Consider the following 23,088-nt stretch of genomic DNA (forward strand, 5'->3'; position numbering starts at 1 on the left):
AAGTTCAAATCCTCAGCATCCTCATAAAACAGCTATGTGTCTGTGACCCCAGCATTTGGGACAGAGACCTACAGACATCAGGAACTTGCTGGCCAATCAGCCAAATCAGTAATATTTATGTTCAGTGAGATATCCTATTTCAAAAAATAGAAAGTGGAGAATCAATTAAGAAAGACATCGAATATCAACCACTGGTCTCCACATGGGTGTGCACACATCCCGCTCACATGGATGTGTATATTCTGCACATACACAAAATAAAGTGAAATAAATAAAGATGTCTGGATAGGTTGTAGGAAAGAAGAAATAGAGGAGAGAGAGAAATAGTAAAAGCTGTGTTCGGAAGAAATGAATAAATGGGAAGATTGCCACATTCTCAGCATGTAGATATTTATTTCGTTTAAACCCAGCGGATGTGTTTGAGACTTACATCTGAAGTCTACTTAGAAGAATAAGTATGTAACAGTGATTCAAAACAAAAACAAAGACAAAATGAAAAAAAGGAAGTTCTGGGGAAGGCTTTCCTCATGTGACATTAAAGTATATTTTAATGCTGCTTGAAACAGAACAGCATAGGATGAAAGTAGAAATATTACTGGGACAAATTAAGAGTTCTGAAACGTTATTGTTTATTTATTTTTTGATGTTAGTTTAGATCAGTATAGGATAGGACAGGGAAAATATTTAGAACACCTACCTGGGTTAAGGTAATTTAGCTATTGTTTTGAAGAAAATTTAGGTACCTATCCTTTACATATAAAAGATTTTAGCCAATAGAAATAAATCATATGGTAAAATTGATAGGCATTAACATATGAGACTATAAGTAGAGAATTGCTTTTCTGAGCACTCAGACAGTTTGTAAAATTTTAAATAATTTATTCCAAAACATATGATTAGAGCAATGCAACCTTGAAAATCAGCTAGCCAAAGCCATCCATAGCATGTTGTTTTGTTAAGGGTGGGGATTATGAATAGTTTCCTCTCTTTGGTTGGATAACCAACGTGCTTTTTGTAAAATTTATTCTTTCTTTAACCTTGGAATTTCATTTCCAAGTTCAGATTATCAGTTTATGAAGATATATATATATATATATATATATATATATATAGTAGGATATTCATTGCAAAATTATTGTTAATAACAGCACGAAAACCATATAAAAACCATATAACTCAGCTTGGTGCAGTGGAGTATGCCAAAATTCTAGCACACTCAGGGGTGGGCGATAGAGCTATGTCACCCTCTCTCAACAATGAAATGACATATCCCATGCCCCACAAAAAGGGAACCCCCAAACCAACTTCCTTACCCACCACCAAACTTCATATACCTTTAATGCTCATCATGAAGAGCATGGTTGTTTCATATAACACAGCAGCTTAAAATGGATGAGAAAGATCTCGATGCTTGATTGGTAAGATTTCTGAGATGTACTATCAAATTGAAACAGCGTGTATTATATGAGCATATGTGTCTTTAACATGCAATCATAAACATGTGTAGTTATCTAGAATGCTCCGCAAAAGGTTATGTGCAACATTCATTATTGCGGAAGTTCGAAGTGGGGAGTGAAGAACATTTTAGTGGGTTATTGTCATATTTCTGTATAGAGCCTCTGACTTTATCATCATATGAGGTAATTGAAAAACTTGTGTTCTTCTTAGTGATACTAGGTCCTACCCAAAATGTCTGTGGTCTCATTGAAAGGATTATTATTTTTTTTAATATTTATTTATTATTTATTATGTATACAATAGTCTATCTGTGTGTATGCCAAAGGTCAGAAGAGGGCACCAGACTTTATTACAGATGGTTGTGAACCACCATGTGGTTGCTGGGAATTGAACTCAGGACCTTTGGAAGAGCAGGCAATGCTCTTAACCACTGAGCCATCTCTCCAGCCCCGAAAGGATTATTTTTGACTAATTAATATTAACATATGATAGGAAGACAGCTTACATATCTGTCTGGAGGAGGTAGGGTGTAAACCTCATTGAATAATTCCTCATAGTCTAACATGCCAACTTTCAACTCTAAGGCATCAAAAATCTTTTTTTTTTTTTTTTTTTCCCGGAGACAGGGTTTCTCTGTGGCTTTGGAGCCTGTCCTGGAACTAGCTCTGTAGACCAGGTTGGTCTCCAACTCACAGAGATTCGCCTTCCTCTGCCTCCCGAGTGCTGGGATTAAAGGCGTGCGCCACCATCGCCCGGCCCGGGTTTTTTTTTTTTTTTAAATATTTGTTTATTTATTTGTTATGTATACAATATTTTGTCTGTGTGTATGTCTGCAGACCAGAAGAGGGCACCAGACCTCATTACAGATGGTTATGAGCCATCATGGAACTCAGGACCTTTGGAAGAGGAGGCAATGCTCTTAACCACTGAGCCATCTCTCCAGCCCATCCAAAATCTTTTGTTGGCAGAGCAGTAAACTTTGCTTTATGTTGGAATTATGGTATGAAGGAAAGAGTAGTTTTGTAGATATATTTGGAGAACTTGTAAATATGAAGGCATTGTAAATGATAATCCTGATTGAGGATTTTGAAATAAAAAAATGGAAAATGTGATACAAAGAAAAGGAAAAATTATTTAAAAGATAGTTCATCTTGACAGATTGTGTGTATCCTGGGTCAGTACTCTGCCTTCTCTTCTTTTATTTTCTTTCTCTTTTCTTTTTTTTCTTTTTTGGTTTTTGGTTTTTTGAGACAGGGTTTCTTTGTGTAGCTCTAACCGCCCTGGAACTCACTCTGTAGACCAGGCTGACCTTGAACTCACAAAGATCCGCCTGCCTCTGCCTGTCTGAGTGCTGGGATTAAAGGCGTGCGCCACCACCTGGCTTGACCCTACTTCTTTGTGCATCCTCTGAAGTATTGTACTGCTAAGAGAACCCCGTAGATCCTGTGGGTTTGTGCATCCTCTGAAGTATTGTACCGCTAAGAGGACACCGTAGATCCTGTGGGTTTGGTGTTCATTTTTGTGTGGGAAGAATTAGTTTACTGTATTTTTACCCTTGATCTGCTCTTTGAGGGCATGGCTCTTTTTTTTTCTCAATATTTTCTGATTTCTAAACTATTCACTGTTGTTTCTGTATTTTCAGCTAGATCTCAGAAATATATGGAGTTACTATGCTAGTGAATCCTGTCTCATTACTTGGTTAAGATTTCTTACCCAGGGCATGTTATCTTTGATGGCTATTTTGCAGCTCGGTTTGATTTAACCAACTTTTATGAAGATTTGCTCTGTGACAGTCTCTGTATTAGCCATTCTGGTTATAGAGGTGAACATATTAGTTATTAGATTTACAGTGTAATGTTTTGTGAACTCCCGTCAGTCTTTGACAATGAAATCCACCAAATGAGCTGGACCTGTAAATTTTGTAATAGTTGAACCTATATATACTAATCCAAGGATTAGCAGTGACTAATCCAAGGAATTAAGAACAAATGTTTTACGAGCTGGAAGATTTCTAACTGTTCTTTAAAAAAAAAGTAATGAAAGAACAGTTTTCATGGATTTGAAAATCAGACACATAATGAAGAAGTTCCTAGCAAGTTGGGTGATTAATTGTGGCCAGAAAGTCCTTGGATAAATTATAGTGGCAGTGGGAGTTGGGTAAGTTATGGTGGGAGTTACTTTTGGATGTGGTGTAGTATAGGTTGCAACATAGTTTCCCCATTTGCACCATGTTGTTTGTTAACCCACGTCACTCATAATACACATTGATGTGCATCAACTGATGTGTTGTGGATGATTCTGAATGGATTAAAAATAAAAGTTATGTATATTTTAAAAAATAACTCCACATTTCTACATTTCTTTTAAAATATAACAATTCACAGCATTCTCACTAATTAGAAATTTCAAGAGAACAGCCTTTTATTTATTTTGTTTTCTCAAACAACTCCCAGAGATTCAATGACCTTTGAGGAAATTAATTAATACCTTTTAAATTTTGTCTCTGATTCATGGTGAAGGAGGACTTTTCTCTCTTTTTGAAATAAAAACTAAAGTACATTTAATGTGGTATGCCATAATAGCATCTACCTCTTTTCTGAGCTTTATTTGTGTAGTTAGTAAATGAGTAGGTGTGGAGATTTTCTCTGGAATTTCTGAAACCAAGTCTTTCCTTTGAAATCCAAGAGAAGGGCTGGACAAATGCCTCCGAGGTTAAGAGGACTGTTCTTTCCGAGGACTCGGGTCTAAATCCCAGCACCCACAGTGCAGCTAATAATTATCTGTAACTCCAGGATCTGACACCCTCACACAGACATACATGCAGGCAAAACACCAATGCACATAAAATAAAAATAAATAAATAATTAAAAAAAAAAAGAACTCCAAGAGGAGTTGGCATAGTAGCACACATCTTTAATCCCAGCACTTGGGAGGCAGAGGCAAAGAGGATCTCTGAGTTTGAAGCCAGTCTTGTCTACATCATGAGTTTCGGGATAGCCAGAGCTGTCTCAAAAAACAAACAGAAAAAAACAAAGAAATAAAAATGAAGTCCAAGAAAACCTAGAAATCATTTCCAGAGTTTTTTGCCTTTGAATTAGTGTTCACAGAGGAGAAAGTTAAGGTCTAAGGTTGTCTTTGTGTGTGTGTGTGTGTGTGTGTGTGTGAGAGAGAGAGAGAGAGAGAGAGAGAGAGAGAGAGAAAGAGAGATCGCGCGCACAAGGTCTAAATGCAGTTTTTCAGTAAATTGATTTTATAAAGTTTTGAGAGTCCTGGCTTTGATTATAAAGTCGAGAAGCTATTTTTTTTTTTTTTAAGTTAACAAGCCATTGGCTACCTCGTGTTTGTCAGAAATATCCTTGCGGACTTATACTGAGCAAATAATTGTAGATTATGGTGTAAAGTGAATCCCATATCATCTGTGTTGCACAGTTCCACTCTCAGTGTGTGACATCAGCATTCATGCACGGGCACTGCCATTCCACCCTCAGTTGGTACATGTCAGCATTCACTAACAGGCACTGCTCTTAGACTCCCAGTGTGTACATACAGCATTTGCACAGAGATGCTACCATGATAGCATTCCATTCTCAGTACATAGCAGCATCCACATGCAGGCACTACCTGCACTGTTTATTTTTAGAAACGACAGGCAGTGTTCTAGCTATACATAATCCTCTATTTTTCTGCTCATTGATATTTTTATTTATCCTGCTATACACATAACTCCTCCAGTTCTTTAAATATTTATAATGTATGTATATAATTTTCCTGTCATTTCAAGTCAAAATTAACTTTTTTAAAATTATGCAGTAGCACTATACTCAGTGATTACCTGTTTCTGCCGCTTGTGTAGCTGGGGACTAGGGAGGTATTCAGACCTCATTTTCTAGTCGCGAGTAAAGTGCAGGTAGATGAGTTAGTAAAGAGAAAACACTGAGGATAAAAAGATGTGATAGTACATGACTGTATCTCAGTGCTTAGAGGCTAAGGCGTCTCAGGGCCTTGTTTTAAAAAAAGAAAACAAAAATGAACAGCAGATCATTGGACATACGGTCTGCTGTATTTACTTAGGATTATTTAGATAATTAGAAACTTGAGTTTTATAACTGTAGAGAAGAGCTACTTGGAAATCACTATGTTTCCTAATACTTATATACCTGAATTAAATTCCACATTAGCTGGGAGTGGTGCTGTCTATTCGAATGTGTGATGTTTGGTTTACCTTAGTCACACTTTTATCCTCAGCATTCAGCACAGTGCCAACCACCAACATTACCCAGGTAATGGATAAAAGACTCACCTTGGTCAGTGAAAGGGAGAAGTCCTAGGATAATGGATCATGGGATAAAAGTTGTTTTACTATAAGTGATAAATTTGCTCTTTTTGATAATTTTATTCCTTAACAAAGCTTTTTTTTCAGAGGTTTTCGAAATATTGTTATTGTTTTTTCTTAGTTAAAGATGCAGGCATATAGCTCAGAGGCAACATTTTTATATAGTAGGGAGTGCGATCCCCAATATTGTAAAAAGGGAGGAAAGGAGAGGGAAAATACATAGAATATTTAAACCTAGTGCTTTGGATTCAGAAGGCTCTTGGGAAGAGGGTAGAGAAATGTTACAATGAAAGAGGGTCTAGATCCTGGGTGTTGCAAACCCTTGAAGCAGGGGGATGCAGATATCCTGCATATTAGATATTTACATTATGATTTCATAACAACATTATGAAGTAGCAACAAAAACAGTGTTATGGTTGGCGATCACCACAATATGAGGCACTGTAGTAAAAGGCTGCAGCACTAGGAAGGTTCAGAACCCCTGGTCTACATGTTGTCCCACTTCAATTTGCCCCTCCATCCTGTCTCAAGTCTTTTGATCCTTCCCTTCTCTGTGCTTGTTCTCCCTTTAAAGAATTTGTTTGTGAGTGATCTGCTGCTGCTGTTGCTGTGTTTTGGGGCTGGAACAAAGTGAGAACTGTAGCTTGTACCCTTGGGTTGGACTTAGAGAAACTTCTGCTGTTCAGGCTGTGTGACTGGAAGATTCTGTTTCCTATGGCCAGGGCTCAAGCTGCCCTTGCCTTGACATTATTCTAGGTACTTTTAAATTAAAAAGTTACTTTGAAAATCTAATTGTCGTTTATAATCTTTATTTATTTTACTGATTTATTTTATGTACATTGTTGTTTGCCTGCATGTATGTCTGTGTGAGGGTGTAAGATTCCCTGGAACTGAAGTTACAGACAGTTGTGAGCTGTCATGTGGGTGCTAAGAATTGAACTCAGGTCCTCTGAAAGGACAGCCAGTGCTCTTTACCACCGAGGCATTTCCACCCTCCTTTGTTTATAATCTTTATGTCATCTATAATATATTTATTTTAGTTACTTTAAATTAGATGATGAGAGACTAGGCTTTATTGAAACAATAATATTGAATAAGTTTGAGAAATTCTTTGTCAGCCTTTATTATAGTGAGTCTTGACTTGTCTAAGGTTATGAGTCTATTTTAATGATAAAGGAAGCCTAAACTCCTGAAAAATAAGTAAAAAATGGACATGAGGAACACAAGTTTAAATGAGGGTTTAATACATTATTATTATTATTATTAAATGTATTAAACCCTCATTTACTTCTCATATCATGATGACACTTGAGATTTATTTCCTTTTAAGTAATCTTCACTATAGGCACAAAGGATGTTAGGATAGTTGCTTGGCATCATTTTATTAACTATTTGTTAACTATTTGTATTAAACACTTGGGACTCTTAAACCTCCAACTGTGGCCGCTGCTGCATTGGCAACGTACGTGTAAGGTGTTTGAAGTCACAGTGTAGAGAGTTGGGCACTAAGTGGGACTTCAGTTGGTTTTTGAGAAAATGGTAACTGCTGCTTGCTTTCCCCACAGTTCTCATGGCAAAGATGCCTCTCCTGGTCCTCTGATTGATGTTACAAACATCTCTACTCCACGCAAATTCCTTGATGCCACTCAATATTCTACTGCTGGCAGCTCAAGTGGTAAGTTATTATTATGTGCTACAGTCTTAGTCTACTAGAAAGCCTAGGCAGAGACCTTTGGAAGCCTGTGATATGCCTGCCCTTCAGGACCTTCATGGTAAATAGATATCAAACCATTGGCTGAACCTGTTGCATTATAGAGGGTGAAAACTGGCAGCTAACTGACCTGCCTGCAGATTCCAGCTCTCAGTGTGTTTTATTTCAGTGGTAATGTTCAGTTTTCTTGCAATTGAATGCTCTTTGGTAAAAGGTGTGCTTTTCTGTTTGGTTAAAATCTCTATTGCTCCTGTTGATATCAGCTGGTAGAAAAATAGAAATGAGACCAAGTCGTATATTATGAATAAGACAGACAAGCTTCCTTTAAAGTTGAATTCAGTCTGACCAACATGAGTCAAAGAGAAGTAAATTGGATCAGAGGTGATCAGGCTACTTGCTTGAACAAAGGAAGCATCAGGCTTTTTGTTGAGTTTTCAAGGATAGAATAAAGTTTGGTAATTGTCCACTTGTACATGTCCGTGGTCACAGTTTCAAAGATGTTTCCTTTCTGGTACACAAGCAGACTTTGAGGTTTTGCAGACTCACAGATAGTTATTTAATCCACTGCTCAGCCCTCCTTCTGTTGCTAACTATTTTCTTTTGTTTTTGTTGTGTCTTTATTTTAGGCAGGTTTTTTGTGTGTAGTCCAAGCTGGACTCAAATTTAGAATCCTTCTATATTAGCTTCCCACGGGCGGCTGTTTAAGTATGTGCTACTGTGCCTGGTGATGGTGCTGACTTGCACAGACATCAGGCTTTATGGTAAGGCTGAAGGATGTTAAGTGCATGAAAGTCAGGTTAAACACACACTAGCTTCAAAAGCTCATAGGTCAAATAACGTGAAATGTAGTCTTGGGAAATCGCATCAAATATTCCACATGTTCACATACAGAACTGAGCAGAGTGTGGTTCCTAGATTGAGGCAGCAAGAGGGAAAGCATGATATGGAGGTGGAGATGCCATACGGTAGGCTGTAGTCAGTCATCGTAGCCTTCAAGTTTCTGCAGAGTAACCTCTAACCCACATGCTGGAATTTTTAGCCATTAGAGGGTTTAGTCTCTTTGATGGTAGCCTCTCCCACCATTGCCATCTGCGTCCATTTTGAACCCCACTAACTTTAGCTTGACTTCTGTGCAGGGGCCGCTCATGCTTACTTGTGTAAGCCTTCTGTTCTTGTGGCCTAATCTGATGTTTTGTGACAAAAATACTGAATGTATGTTTTTAACAAGTATCAAGTTAGGGGCTCAATGTTTGTTTTCCATTTTGTCCCTTGAGGTGGCTCCTGTCTGCCTCCCTATGGGATTTTACTCCATTGTTTGATGTGTTTCATTTAATCCCTAGTTCTCAAGAGCTTTTTGACTGTACGACTCCTGCCTTGTGGCCTGGCTCCTTCTGCATCTTCCACTGGCTTCACAATTTCCAAATGCACCTATGCCTGTGTGCATAGACTTAGCACATCTGGAGGAAGTATCCACTAAGTAATTTTTTTTTTGAACAGCCTAGTATTCTTTGAATAAGATGAAAGTGTATCAGTACCATTTAATTGTCTGTTTAAGATTAGCTGTGGGAAGACTTACTTTGATTCTGAATATAAAGTTTTATGGAATTCTTCTGGAATGGCTCAAACTTGACCCTTTTGCAGAGTTCAGCTGGGTCACAGAGTCTTGGGGTCACTCACTGCACAGCTTTTCTGTGCATTCATACCTTTGGGCTGGGTAGAAGAGGAGTGGATGCTTTCTGTGGACTTTGCAGGTACCTTCAGGTGGCAGCCAAAGTCCTTAAAGTCTTTAAAAGATAGTGACGCTTCTTATTACCTTCGGATAAACATTAGTTTAGTTCATTGTTGTTGAGGATTAAGCTTAGGGCCTGCCCCATGCCAGAGAAGCACTCCATTGATATCCCCACCACTCCTTTTTATCTCTCTCTCTCTCTCTCTCTCTCTCTCTCTCTCTCTCCTTCCCTCCCTCCCTCCCTCCCTCCCTCCCTTTTTCTTTCTTTCTTTTTCTTTTTTTTTTTTGAGACAGGGTTTCTCAGTAGCTATGGAGCCAGTCATGGAACTCACGGAGATCTGCTTGCCTCTGCCTCTCAAGTGCTGCGATTAGAGGTGTGCGCCACCACTGCCCGGTTTACTTTTTATTTCTGAGACAAGGACTTGCTAAGTCGGATAGACAGACCTTGAACTCATTCTGCAGTCCAGACTGCTCTTCTGTACCTTTTGTCTCATTGTCCTCTTTCCCCCAAGTAACTGGGATTAAAGGTTTTTGCCTCTAGTTCTAGTAAAAAAAAAATAAGAATTAAGCATTCTTATTAGCTATAGCACTGAGCTGTATAACACTTTGAAATAATGTAAAAGAAGAAAGACTAAAAATAATTGGGATTCCACTAATCATTTTATATAACTAATTGGAAGTTACTTACTAGGACATGCTTTACTGAGAACAATCTCTTTAAGTTAGAGTTATTTAGATTTGTAATCTTGATGTTTGTTGTTTTTGCCATAGAACACCATAACAAACTACTTTGTTTTTTTTCTTTTGTTAGTTCATTTAGTTTGCAATTCTTCCTAAATTTCATACACTAGTTGTTATGGTTACACTGCACAGAGGTGTGCACCCAGTCCTCTTCATACAGTTTGAAAGGCTTTTTCCTGTTGTCATTCTGATACAATGGTTCTTTTCTTTGAGCTTTTGGTACTTCTGTGAGGGATTGTAGAGTCCAGAGTATAAAATAAAATATACACGTTTAATTTTGGTTCATATTTTACTTACCTTCTTTGGAAACTGCCAATTATTATATCTTTATAATTTTTAAGTAAATCATCCTGCTTAGCCTGGTTATATTAATTTATGTCAATGTTTCTGAGTCATTGTCCAATTGAAATAAAAATTTTAATTATTTATAAATAAATTATAGGTCAGCTTTGTAAAATAAAAGTGCTATATACATTTCAAATAAGCTGAAAGTGCTCATTATAGCATGTTACATTTATTATTTTTAATAAGACTACTTTTACTCTCTGATGGACACTATATTCTGTCAGGTCCTGGAATTAACAGTGTCATTCATGTTCCCACAGTGACTTTTGTTGTTATTAGAAAACTCTGGAAGAATCTCTTGCTAGCTTAAGTGTAGCCAGGACCATTGTGGAGACCACATTTAGAGATGTGTACAAGTCTTTCTTTTTAGAAGGGTTTATTTCCTGGACTGTTTTGGATGCTGTTGATCTTATGATTTTCCTGGGTGTGAATGAAAAGGAAGGTAAAGTTATAATATTGATTCTTATTAGTAGTTGTCAAAGCTAGGAAGTGTTTGTTGCCTCCTAGGTGGGAAGCAATGTTTGAAGTGTTTTGTTTGAATTAACTAAGATGAGTATCATGAGAAGCTTCATTTACATACAGAAAAATTGAGGCACAGAAAGGTTAATAATCAGCTTTAATTTGCCCAGCTGATTAAGAAGTATCTGAATTTGATTCTGGAGCTAAGTTCTAGAATGTGTTTTTTAAATCAGTTTGCTATTGTTGCAGATGAATAAGCTCTGTATTGTGTGCTTGTTTTCTGTTTATTAACATAGTTTACCCAAAACAAATTTATTAATTATCTTAAAATTTTCTAGGTTAGAAATCTAAAATGAGGGCTGGAGGGATGGCTCGGAGGTTAAGAGCACTGACTGCTCTTCCAGAGGTCCTGAGTTCAATTCCCAGCAACCACATGGTGGCTCACAACCATCTGTAATGAGGTCTGATGCCCTCTTCTGGCTTGCAGGCATACACACAGACAGAATATTGTAAACATAATAAATAAACAAATATTTTTAAAAAAGAAATCTAAAATGAGGAGATAATAATATTGCTCAGCAGGTAAAGTGTGTACCGTAGAAGCATGAAGTTCTGAGTTTGGATCCTGAACATCCGTCTAAAAACTAGGTGCAGTAGCTGGGTATGCTAGTGCACACCTTTAATCCCAGAACTCAGGAGGCAGAGGCAGGTGACTCTCTGTGAGTTCCAGGACAGCCAGGGCTGCACAGAGAAACCCTGTTTTGAAAAACCAAAAACAGATGAATGAATGAATAAATAAATAAATAAATAAATAAACAAACAAATAACAAATAAAAGCTGGGTACTGCAGTGTGTGCCTATATTTCCAGAGTGGGAGGAAGGGGGTATGGAGCCAGTTAGATGGTTTGGGCCTACTGGCTAGCAAGTCCAACCAAAAAATAGCAAGCTCCAGATTTAGTGAGACTCTGCCTAAAAAAAAATTAGGGTGGCAACTCATAGATGACATGTGATGTTGGACTCTACCTTCTGTATGTGCACGCGCTCTCTCTCTCTCTCTCTCTAACGAAGTTGGCTCTCATGGTAAATCCCAGCGCTCAGGAGGTAGAAGCAGGAGGATCAGGAGTTTAAGATCAGCCCCAGTACATAGACAGTTCGTGGCCAGCCCTGGGAAAAACAAAATATAACACATGTCTCATTGGGACCAAATGAAAGTATTTGCAGGGCTATGCCTCTTATTGAAGGTTCTGGGAACTCTCTTTCCTGTCCTTTATCAGCTTCTAGAGACTGTCACCCTATGTGGCCTCTTTCTTGTTGCTGAGCCCAAACATTATATTTCTCTGACCCACATGTCTGCCTTCTTCCTTCATTTTTAAGAACTTCTGTGATAGGTCTTGCCCAGCTGGGTACTTCAGGCTAATCTTGATATCTCGAAGTCTTTAACTTTTATGATATCTGTCTGAGAGTCTACTTTACCATGTAAGGCAACCTGTTCACAGGCCTTGTGGCTTAGGCATGGATATTTTGGGGAATCCTTCATTCTACTTACCATACTTTATAGAGCTGGTTTTTCTGTCTTAAGTTATCTTTAGAAGCCAATTGTGAAAAATTTGATGTTTTTGGAATTATATGGTGAAATATTTTTAGGTCATTGTCATTCTAGTCTTTAGGACTCTATTAATCTGAATCATATTATTAAAAGAGATTGTACAAGTGAAGAAGATATACATTATGGAGAGAATACATAAAATGTTACTAAGATATATAAAAGCTTGGGGACATCATAAGTAATAAAGGGCAGAAATTTTGTCTAATTCTTGGTACTGAACAGCAAGTCTTTAGCATCTATTTGTGGAGTTCTCGGGAAGTCAGCTGAGAAAGTAATAGACATTTTCAGCAGGGAATTTAACATAGGCTCTTAAAGCTCCCCTCTCATATTGTGAAACAGTAGGATGGAGGGTGTAATCCATTAGAATTGACACTTTTATAGAGGAAGTTTCAGTAGGGAATCCCCAGGCAGAACGGATTTCCCATTGGGGTGCCATAAATTAAGGTTGAAGGTGATTCCTGAGAATGTTCAGGTTATTATTAATTAAATGAGAATTCTGATTGCTTGTGAATGCGTCATTTTCAGATGGCTTATTTAGAGGCACAATTGTGACTTTTCTCTGAGAAATTTTTCTATGCTAGTTTGTAAGTGATGTTTTGCAAACTGTATTTTGTTCAGTGGATACCACAGTGCTATGAGGTCTTTTTAGGGAAGTTGTTGTTGTTATCATTAAGATTGTCATCTTTATATTCACTATGCTTAAGCATATTTAAGAAAAGTTATTTGGAATTACGTGTGTTTATGTGCTGTCTATTTAAAGTACATACAAATTGCAAAATTGAGGCACAGGTTGGCAGAAGCAAGTAGGAATTTGTATTGCTTTCCTACTACATAATAATCGTATTATAAATGGCATAATAAAGAACAGTGTAGATTATGGAGAACTGAAAGAAAGAAGTTTATGCCTCAAAGACTGGTTGTTTATGTTAATCAATAAAGCTAGTAGCATAAAGACATAGTAGCATAAAAGGTGAGCATGCCTTTCCTTAAGGGAAATCTCATGCTAATAAGTAGAAAAACATTAGTTAATTAGTTATTATTTCAAAAATTGTTTTACAGATATATAAAGTGATTTCACTGAGATCTCATGCTTAGTGCAGTTACATTCAGAGTTACATGGTTGGAACTTGTCTCATGCTGGTTTCCTTCTTGTGTAGGAGATGCATTTTGCAAGCCTCTGTCTTGTCATGGGAAAACTAATGTCTCATTTAGATATAATGATTCATATAGAGAATTAGAAAGATTGGAAGAAAAGCCAGTCCCTACCACTTTTATATCTTATACACATATTTTAAAATACATGTAGAAGAGAAAACTTGTGGTATTTGTGTTTCTGAGTTTGCCTTTTTTAAATGTAATATGGTTATGTCCCCTTCCATCCATTTCCCTTTAGGGCGGAACACACCTTCGTTGTGGTACATACATGTACCACATTTTTGCTGTTTGTTGATGAGTAATTTAGGATGATGGCTTTTAATAGGTAGGTGACTGCAGATACATGGGTTTATTTCTGGACCCTCTATTCTGTTTGTTTTCATAGTTAGGTGGCTGCAGATACATGGGTTTATTTCTGGACCCTCTATTCTGTTTGTTTTCATAGTTAGGTGACTGCAGATACACGGGTTCATTTCTGGACCCTCTATTCTGTTTCATTATGTGTGTTTTTGTGCCACTGTCACTCTGTTTTTGTTACTGCTCTGTAGTGTACATCGAATTCAGGTATTGTGGTATTTCCAGTATCCTCCCTCTCCTTAGATTGCTTTAGTTATTTGGGGGTCTTTTCGATGGAGATTGTATTCGATGTATAGATTGCTTTTGTAACTATGATTATTTTTACTATAAATTTTACCAATACATAAACTTGGCATGTCTTCCCACTTATAGTCTGTTCATCTGTTTCTTAAAGTTTTCTTCATTGTAGAAATCTTTCAGCTCTTTGGCTATATTTATTAACATTTCCTTTCTTTTTTTTTGTTTATTTTTTTTTTAGTTGTTGCAAAAAAAAAAAATTTCCTCCTCCTCCCTGTTTCCCATTTCCCTCCCCCTTAACATTTCCTTTCTATCTCTATTGAATACTGTAAATTTTTCTTATTTCTTTTTCAGTATGTTTTTTATTGGTATATACGATATACTGAATTTTGTTTGTTTCCTTTGTATCCTTTTACTTTGCCGAAAGTATCAGATATGAGACTTTTCTTGTGGAATATTAGTGTCTTGTAAGTGTAGGACAGTTTGCTTCTTCCTTTCCTGTTTGTATCCATTCAACTCTCTTTGGCTTAAGAAATCAAGCACTGATTTGAGAATGCATGGGAGACGTGTACACCCTTGTCTTGTTCTTGATTTTAGGGGACCTGCTTTTATTTTTTTCTCCACTGAGTAGAATGTTAGCTATCCATTTCCCATGGCTTGCTTTTACTGTGATGAGGTATGTTTCTTTTATTCCTAGTTTCTTTATGGCTTTTCTCATGTAGGGATGTTGACATTTGCCAAAGGCTTTTATGCATGTTTTGAGCAAATCATGTGATTTCTGTCCTTAGACTTCTTTCTGTGTTGTATTATACTTAGTGGTTTACATATGTTAAAACCATCTCGGGTAAAACCAACTTGGTCATAATATATAATTCTGAATGTGTTATTGGTTTTTTTGTTTGTGAGAATTTTATTGAGAAATTTTATTTCTGTGTTCATCAGAGAAATTGGCCTATAACTTTTTTGTTTTTATTTTTTCTCTATCTGGTCTTGTTGTCTGGGTAGTACTGACTTTGTAGACTGAGTTCAGGAGTATTCCTTTCCTCTATTTTTATAATGGGATACTTTGAAGAATATGCATGTTAGTTCTTTCACATTCTCGAGCAGTGAATTCTGAGTTTTTTTTTTAAAGTCTTACTACTTTAATCTCATTGGTAGTTATCAGCTTGTTGTTTTTTTCTCTTTTCTTTATTTTGCCAGTCATATATATCTAGAAATTTATTCATTTTTTTAGACCCTTCCTCTTGTATTTATTTATTTATTCTAATTTTTTTGGGGGGGGGGTTGAGACAATGTTTTTCTGTATTTCCCTTTTTAAATTTAGGATTTCAAAAAATTCCATAATTATTTTCTGGATTTCATTGATGTCTGTGGTAACCTTCCTTCCTTCCTTCCTTCCTTCCTTCCTTCCTTCCTTCCTTATTTCTTTCTTTCTTTCTTCCTTTTCTTTATTACTTGTTTTTTTTTGTTTTTTTTTTTTCGAGACAGGGTTTTATTACTTGTTTTTTTGAGACAGGGTTTCTCTGTAGCTTTTTGGAGCCTGTCTGAAACTAGCTCTTGTAGACCAGGCTGGCCTCAAACTCACAGAGATCCGCCTGCCTCTGCCTCCCGAGTGCTGGGATTAAAGGTGTGTGCCACCATCACCTGGCTACACCTAATTATATTTCTTTGAGGCTTTTTTTCCTTTATTTTGTTATTTTGCTAAGGGGTTTTCAGTCTTATTTACCTTCTCATAACTATCTGTTTTTTATTGCTTCTCAGTACTGCTTCTTTAATCTCTATTTCATTATTTTTTACGTCTGCCTATTTCAGGCTTGTTTTATTTTATTCCTGTGTTTCTAAAACCTTGAGGTGTGTTTTTTAGTTTTTGTTTTGTTATCTTTTTTTAAAATGTAAAATCATGTAAACTATTTTCTTAGAACTGATTTTAATGTATCTCAAAGAATTTGAAAATTCTGGTTTTGTTTTCAGTTGATTCTAGGAATTTAAAAATGTCCTCTCTGATTTCAGTGACTCATGACTATTCAAGAATGTATTAATTAATCTCCATGTGTTAGGTAGTTTTTCTTGTTATTAGCTTCTAGCCTTTTCTACTATGATCAGATAAAATACAAGAATTTATTTTGTATTTGTTACTAATGTTACTAATGTTTTTGTGACTATGTTCTATTTTGAAGGAACTTCTGTAGACTTCTGACTAGAATCTGTTTTTCCATTTTTTCTTAGCTGTTGAATGAAATAAACTATAGATATCTGTTAAGTGCATTTTATCTGTGATGCTGTTCAGGGGTGAAATGTTTTTGTATGTTCTACCCAAAGATGATAATTTGGTGTTGAAATCCCTGCTATTATTATATATGGTTATATCTGGTCCCTTATATCAGTAATATTTGTTATATAAAATGAGGTTCACCAATATTTGGTGACAGTTGAGTGACAGAGAAAGTCTTGCTTGTAGTGGGCATGTTTCTAATATGTCACCATTAAGAGGATTTTTTTATTTAGTGTGTGTGTGTGTGGACTTATAGATGTATATGTGCAAGTGTGTACGCACCTGTTCCTATGGGCAGAGACCAGGATGTTGGGTGTCCTCTATTGTTGTGCACCTATTCCCTCAAGGCAAAGTTTCTCATGAAGCGTGGAGCTCACCATATTCATTTATTTCTGCTAGATTGACCATAGTACAGGCTGTCTGCTCCACCACCACCCCCAATCCCCATGCTGGGATTAAAGCACATGGGGGCTACTCCTAGAGTTTTGTGGGGATGATTGGGATTCAGACTCAATCCATCATAGTTACTCAGCAAACACTGTACCCGCAAATCTTCTATCCACACTCCGTTTTTAGTGACTCGTTATCTACTTATATTGGATGTGAAAGTGTATCTTAAAATTTTATTGAATTTTTAAAAATCTTTTAGATTTTAAGCTTAATCTGTTAGTACCCCCCGTGTATGCTACAGAGATATTTTAACTTTACCACCATCCATTTTTCTTTATTGTTTCAAATGCAGCATTTATTTCAAGATAATTCTTGTCTGCAACTTTAAAAGGTAATTTGCAAATCCATATTTTCTTTTTCACTCATTCATAGTTCATGTAGTATAATTATAATTCTATAGTGACACAGTATTGTTCCTTCTGCATTCATTCATTCAATCATTCATTTATTCATTCCTCAAGTAAATCCCCCCATTATGGCTTTAATACTTCTTTACATTCCAGAATTACAAGTCAATTGGAGTTCACCTCCTATTTTCTGTAACTTTACCTGAAAATTAGTGGTCTCTCTAAGGAACTCTGATTTCTTTCTTTGGAAAATAATATTTTGAAAACATGATTTGTGTACTGAACTGTAGCCACTTAGTTGACAAAGCTAGAAAGCATATCTGTTTATAATGTGTGTCCATTTGCATATATAAATATATATGCACATGTTCAGATCTGTATCCATTTATTTCTTTGTATGTGTGTATATGCTTATGTTTATGTAAATTATGAGTTCAATTGAAGTAAACCCACTGCAATTCTAGTTCTTCTTTTCTTGGTATCTACAACAGTGAGGTACCTAGTTTGTATTTTGTTGTTGTTGTTTTTTCCAATAGGATTTCTCTGTACGCCTTGCAACTCAACTCGTTTAGTAGACCAGGCTGGCCTTGAACTCTGAGAGATCTGCCTGCCTCTGTCTCCCTAATGCTAGGATTTAAAGGTCACCGGCCAGGACCCTAGTTTACATTTTAATTATTTAAGTAATATGTACATAAATTAAGTTCATAATAATTCTGAAAATCAATTCACAACACAGTGAAAAACAAATTTATTAACTTTAGTATAAAATTTGAAGGATTTTTATATTGTATGACTTAGAGTATATATTTTCTTTGTAATTTTTATTATTTTATTTATTTAAAATATATTTTTTTCATATATCTGGATCATGTTCCTCTCATTCCCAACTCCTCCCAGATTCCCCACTTCCTTATCCACTTAATTTTATTATGATTCTTTTCTTTTTTTCTGTCTCCAAACAAACCCAAAAACCAAAAACCAAATATAACCCACAAAAACAAAAATAAAAACAGTCACAAAAATAAAAACAATCATAAGGCCAGTAAGAGCCCTCCCTCCCTCCCAAAAAATCATGGAGTTCATTTTGTTGGGCCTGTCCTGGAGTGTGGTTGATCTATCCAGTGACACTTCATTGGAGAAAACTGATTTTCCCTTTGGTAGAAGGTATAATTTGCAACTAACAGCAACTAACATTTTGGTTAGGGTTGGGACCCTGTGTCCTCTCGCCTCCTCAGTGCTGAGACCCTGCCTTGTGCTTTCTATCACAGTCTCAGTGAGTTCATATGTGCGTCAGTTCTGTTACGTTGGAGGACACTGTTTATTTGGAGTGCCTCTTCTTCTGCACAACACGCTGACCCTTGGAGGGGGTGAGGGTGGGGTTGATGAAGACATTCCATTTAGGACTGAGCACTCCAAAGTCTCTCATTTTCTATAACTGTTCGGCTCTTTTTGTGTTGATTTCAGTTGACTCATGACGCTTCACTGGTATTGGTTTAGCTAGGCACCGATGTATGGGTAGAGCAGCATGTCATTAGGAATATCTAATAGTGTGTGCTATGTGGCTTAGAGTATGTATTATTATTCTATTGGTGTGATAAAGAGAAGGAAGGGTTTGGGGGCTTACAGTTCCAGAGGTACAAGAGTCTATCACTATGACAGTGGGAAAATGTGATGCATGTAGGTATTGGTGGCTATTATACTGTGAACTTATATCTTGAGCCACAAGCCGGAAACAGAGACAGCAAACTTGAAATGGCACTAGTCTTGATACTCTCAAAACCAGCCTCTAGTGACATATTTCCTCCAGCCAAGTCACATCTCCCAAACCTACTTAACATCGCTGCTAACTGGGCCAAGTATTCAAACTACTAAGCCCATGAAGACTACTTTCATTCAAACACCCACTTGTGTTTTTTGTAAAACATCTGAGTTACTCTATTTCATTACAATTGCTTTAGATCATGGTTACTCTTAACTTTTTGTTTATTTTAGAGTCACATGAACTTTATCCTGAACACCACAACTGTACAAAAAGTATTCAGGCAGGTGTCTTTTCCATTACCATATCGTTTGCAGCTGCTGGTCTCTGTTCATTTTCCACCCAACCTCTCCTGCTAACTCACGTTCATTTCTACTTCATTCTTTCTGTATTTCTTTTTGCACAAACAAGTAGATAAATATATCGGTTCCAATGGCCTTTCTTTTTTCTACAGAAATTAGAATTCTCTCTTATAGTTTGATGTTTTCAATTCATATCTTTTGGAAATTATTCTAAAAATAATGCAAGGAAAACCTGCATTTCTGTTTTCATATTGTTGACAGTATTAAAAGGGAAGCTCAGTCTCAAGCTAAATCTGTATGTAGCATATTTTTGTTTTAAAGCTTTAAATATTTTTTATTCTGCTAAATTCATTTAAAATTTATCATCATCACCGTCTCTAAGTTCAGTGGTGTTATGTGTATTTACACTGCCATGCAGCTTTTCCTCTAGAGCTTGTTCATCTTTCAGAACAGGAAGTCTGTACCTATTGAGCGACAACTCTTCCTTTCCTCCCCCGCTTAACTCTCGGCAGCTGGCATTGAGCTGGCTGTTGCTGTGAATTTGACAACTCTGTACCCTGCAGAGCAGCAGAGTCATAGTGCTTTGTCCTTTGTGACTAGCTAGTTTTGCTTAGCATGATCTCCTAAGGTAAGCCCATGCTGTAATGTGTGTCCGAATGTCCTTCCTCCTCAAGGCTCAACACTGTTGCATTGCTCAGATACTGTATGTTGTTTGTCCACTCACCTGTTGGACACTGGGGTTGCTGCTACCTCATGGTTACTGTAGCAGTGTAGTAGCTGTAAATATTTTCTTTACCACCCCCCTTTTAGATATTTTAAATCTCTCTTCTGAAGTAGACTTGCTGGATCATATGGTGATGCTATTTATGTTCATTGAGGAACAGTCACATTGTTTTCACTGCACTTACACTCTCTTACGTTATCAACAGTGCATGTGGGCCCTATTTCTTCATACTTGCCTTTCTTTTCTTTCTTTCTTTTTTTTTTTTTGGTAGTAGACATCTTAATTGGTCTGAGGTTATATCTGATTGTAGTTTTTAATTTGCATTTCCCTGATGATTAGTGATGTTGAGCATCTTTTTATGTGTGTGTTGTCATCTTTAAAAATGTTTACTCATGTCCTTTGCCTACTTTGTAATTGGATTATTTGTTCTCTTATTAACAACTTGTAGGTGTTTCTTATTTTAGATACTAACTTTTCTCCAGATATATGAATTTCAGGTACTTTCTTATGTTTTAAGAATTGGTTGCCTTTTTATGCTGATTGTGTTCATTGTGGTCTTCATTCAATTTTGGTGAAGTGACAATTGTCTTTCCTTTTTTTGCTTGTGTTTTTAGTGTCTTATGTAGGGAATCCTTGCTAAATATGTTTCTGAGGCTTTTGTTTTGTTGTTTTCATCTATGAGTTGTATTGTGTTAGATCTTATGCTTAGGGCTTTGATCTATCGAGACTAACTTTTGTGTATGGTGCCAGTAAAGGACACATATCATCTGTACTTTAGGAGGTGTGTGTAATATTCCCTTTAGCAGAACAGTGCCAGGCTGCTTTCCCATCACCAGTGATGGGCTTGTTTCCCAACAGCTTTTCTAACATAGTATCTACCATACTTTTTAATTTAATAGATGTAAAATAGTAGTTTGGGCAGCTGGCCTCAAGTCACCTGCTGCTCAGCCTTCTGACTTCCTGGGACTACAGGATCATGATGATGTAATCTGCTAGATTTTCTTTTTAATTTGAGGCATTTATTAGTTTCACCTAGACACATTTTAGAGTTGATTATTTTGAATATATTTTCTCAGATACTCAATAGATTATTTTGTAAGTTAAAAAAAGTTTCTGGCAAAATCTTGGTTTGTAATTTTATACGTGTATATTTTAGTATTTCTTTCTGTCTTTCTCATGCTAATATTATTTTTTTCTGTGCCTTGTTTCCCCTTAATTTACTTTCTCTTTGATCTTATTAATCTTATCTTTTTCCCTAAATTTTTCAAAATATCCTTTAAATTTTCTCATGGGCATTTTAAACTTGTAAAGAAAGTATGAGATAACTGTCTTTTCATTTAACTTTTTCCCTGACTTTGGTCTCTTTTTACATCTTCCTATATTTTATTCATGTCTAAGTTTAGATTTTGAATTTATGGCAAAAGGTAGCTTTTCATATCTTCAAATTTTTATTTGAATATCTTGTTTACATCTAGGGTGTTGCCTTGTTTTCTTGTGTTTCATGTTTTTTTATGTTTATTAATGTTTGGGTTTTCTGACCATTTTATAGTACGTCAGTATGAATTGTTCCATCAGGTCCCCCCCGTCCCTGTTTTTTGTGGTACAGGAATACTTTAAAGACTTTTCAGTTCATTGGCTCCCTCTTCTGTTAGTTTAACAAAGTCCAGATATATTTATGGATTTTTTTTTAAACAAAATTTTGTTTTGGTGGTGGGGAAAAGTTATGTATTGGCTGGATTTTGGTTCTCTGGTATAAGAACTCATTAAATTTTTAAAATTATTTCTTAACTGTCCATTAGATAGGAGGGCATTTCTCTCTTCCTCTTTGTCTTATTTCCCTCTTCTAGAAGCTATGTTTTAAAATCTATTCTTTTGGATTGTGCTTGTCTTAAAAGTCCCTTCTCTATAGGCAATGTGCCAATCAACTTGGGTAAGTTTTTAGTATTTATAATCACATATAGATGTTGTCTTTTATGATGATAACTTTACAATGATTTTGTATCATCCTTAACATCATGAATTCTTTTCTTTATAGTTATTTATCCTTTAGTTTTGCCAGTTACAAAGCCTATGATAAGGTAAAGCTTTGCAACTGTGGCGAAAGCCCAGCAACCTGAATGAATTTATTCTCTGGAGCCCATATAAAAGTGGAAGGAAATAACAGACTCTACAGAGTTGTTCCCTGACTTCCACACTGCCGTAGAAAGTTTGTGTCCCCACTATCATGTACACACATACACACACAGGCGGAGCATGAGATGCTGCTTTCTAGGAACATTATATTTATTTACATTGTTTTGATTTTGGAGCGGTTTCTTCTATCATATCTATCTCTATCTATCTATCTATCTATCTATCTATCTATCTATCTATCTATCTATCTATCATCTATCTGTCCTTCTGTCTATGTACCTATGTACCTATTGATGGACTTTGTGTGGTTTGTTTATTCTTATTGTCCTGTATAGTTTTTGGAGACAATACTAAGGGATGGGGGACCTAAAAGTCACATTGATGAGGTTGGAAGTTTTCAATGTGTACCCTTTCAATACTTTTTTTGTTGCTGAGTTTTGAGATCATACTACTTTATTTAATATTTAATTTATACACAACTCTGTAAGATTGGTGGTAAAATTTCTACTTTTCAGATGAAAGCCGAGAGATCATGCCAGATTAAATGACTTGAGTAAGATCACACACCTGAAAAGTATAATCAAAACTAGAATTCTATGGCTTTAAGCTCTTATTCTTCACTGTTTACCCAAATAACTGAACTTACAGAGTATATCACATTGGATTGTAATCCAATACATTTTATTGATCATCAGTGTGAACTATGTTATTTTATTCATCTGTTCTTACCCCTCCTTTTAGCCTGTATGCCAGTCTTATTTTAGCAGCCTCTGTGATTGTTACTTCTGGGTGTTCAAAGGTTCTTGCTCCAAATGAGTTAATGGGCATCAAGCTCTGTTCCATGATAAAAGGATTCAGTAGATCATATTTTTTTGTTTTGCTTTGTTTTAAAAATACTTCCTAACATGGATTTAAACAAATTTACCATCTTCTCTTGACCAACACTAGTCCTTATGTGTACACTGTGTAC

General features: G+C 36.2%; 1 protein-coding gene across 1 annotated transcript in view; it reads left to right on the forward strand.

Annotated features, from left to right (window-relative positions):
- Nucleotides 1-23,088, forward strand: part of Exoc4 (exocyst complex component 4) — a 714,919-nt gene that overhangs the window by 54,199 nt on the left and 637,632 nt on the right. The window contains exon 5 of the mRNA XM_041675392.1: nt 7,357-7,466. Coding sequence (XP_041531326.1) covers nt 7,357-7,466 — 110 coding nt within the window. The remainder of the gene's footprint in view (nt 1-7,356; nt 7,467-23,088) is intronic.

The sequence above is a fragment of the Microtus oregoni genome, unplaced genomic scaffold, assembly GCF_018167655.1.
Source record: "Microtus oregoni isolate MIOR12 unplaced genomic scaffold, Mior012 000026F_ref0000081, whole genome shotgun sequence".
NCBI lineage: Eukaryota > Metazoa > Chordata > Mammalia > Rodentia > Cricetidae > Microtus > Microtus oregoni.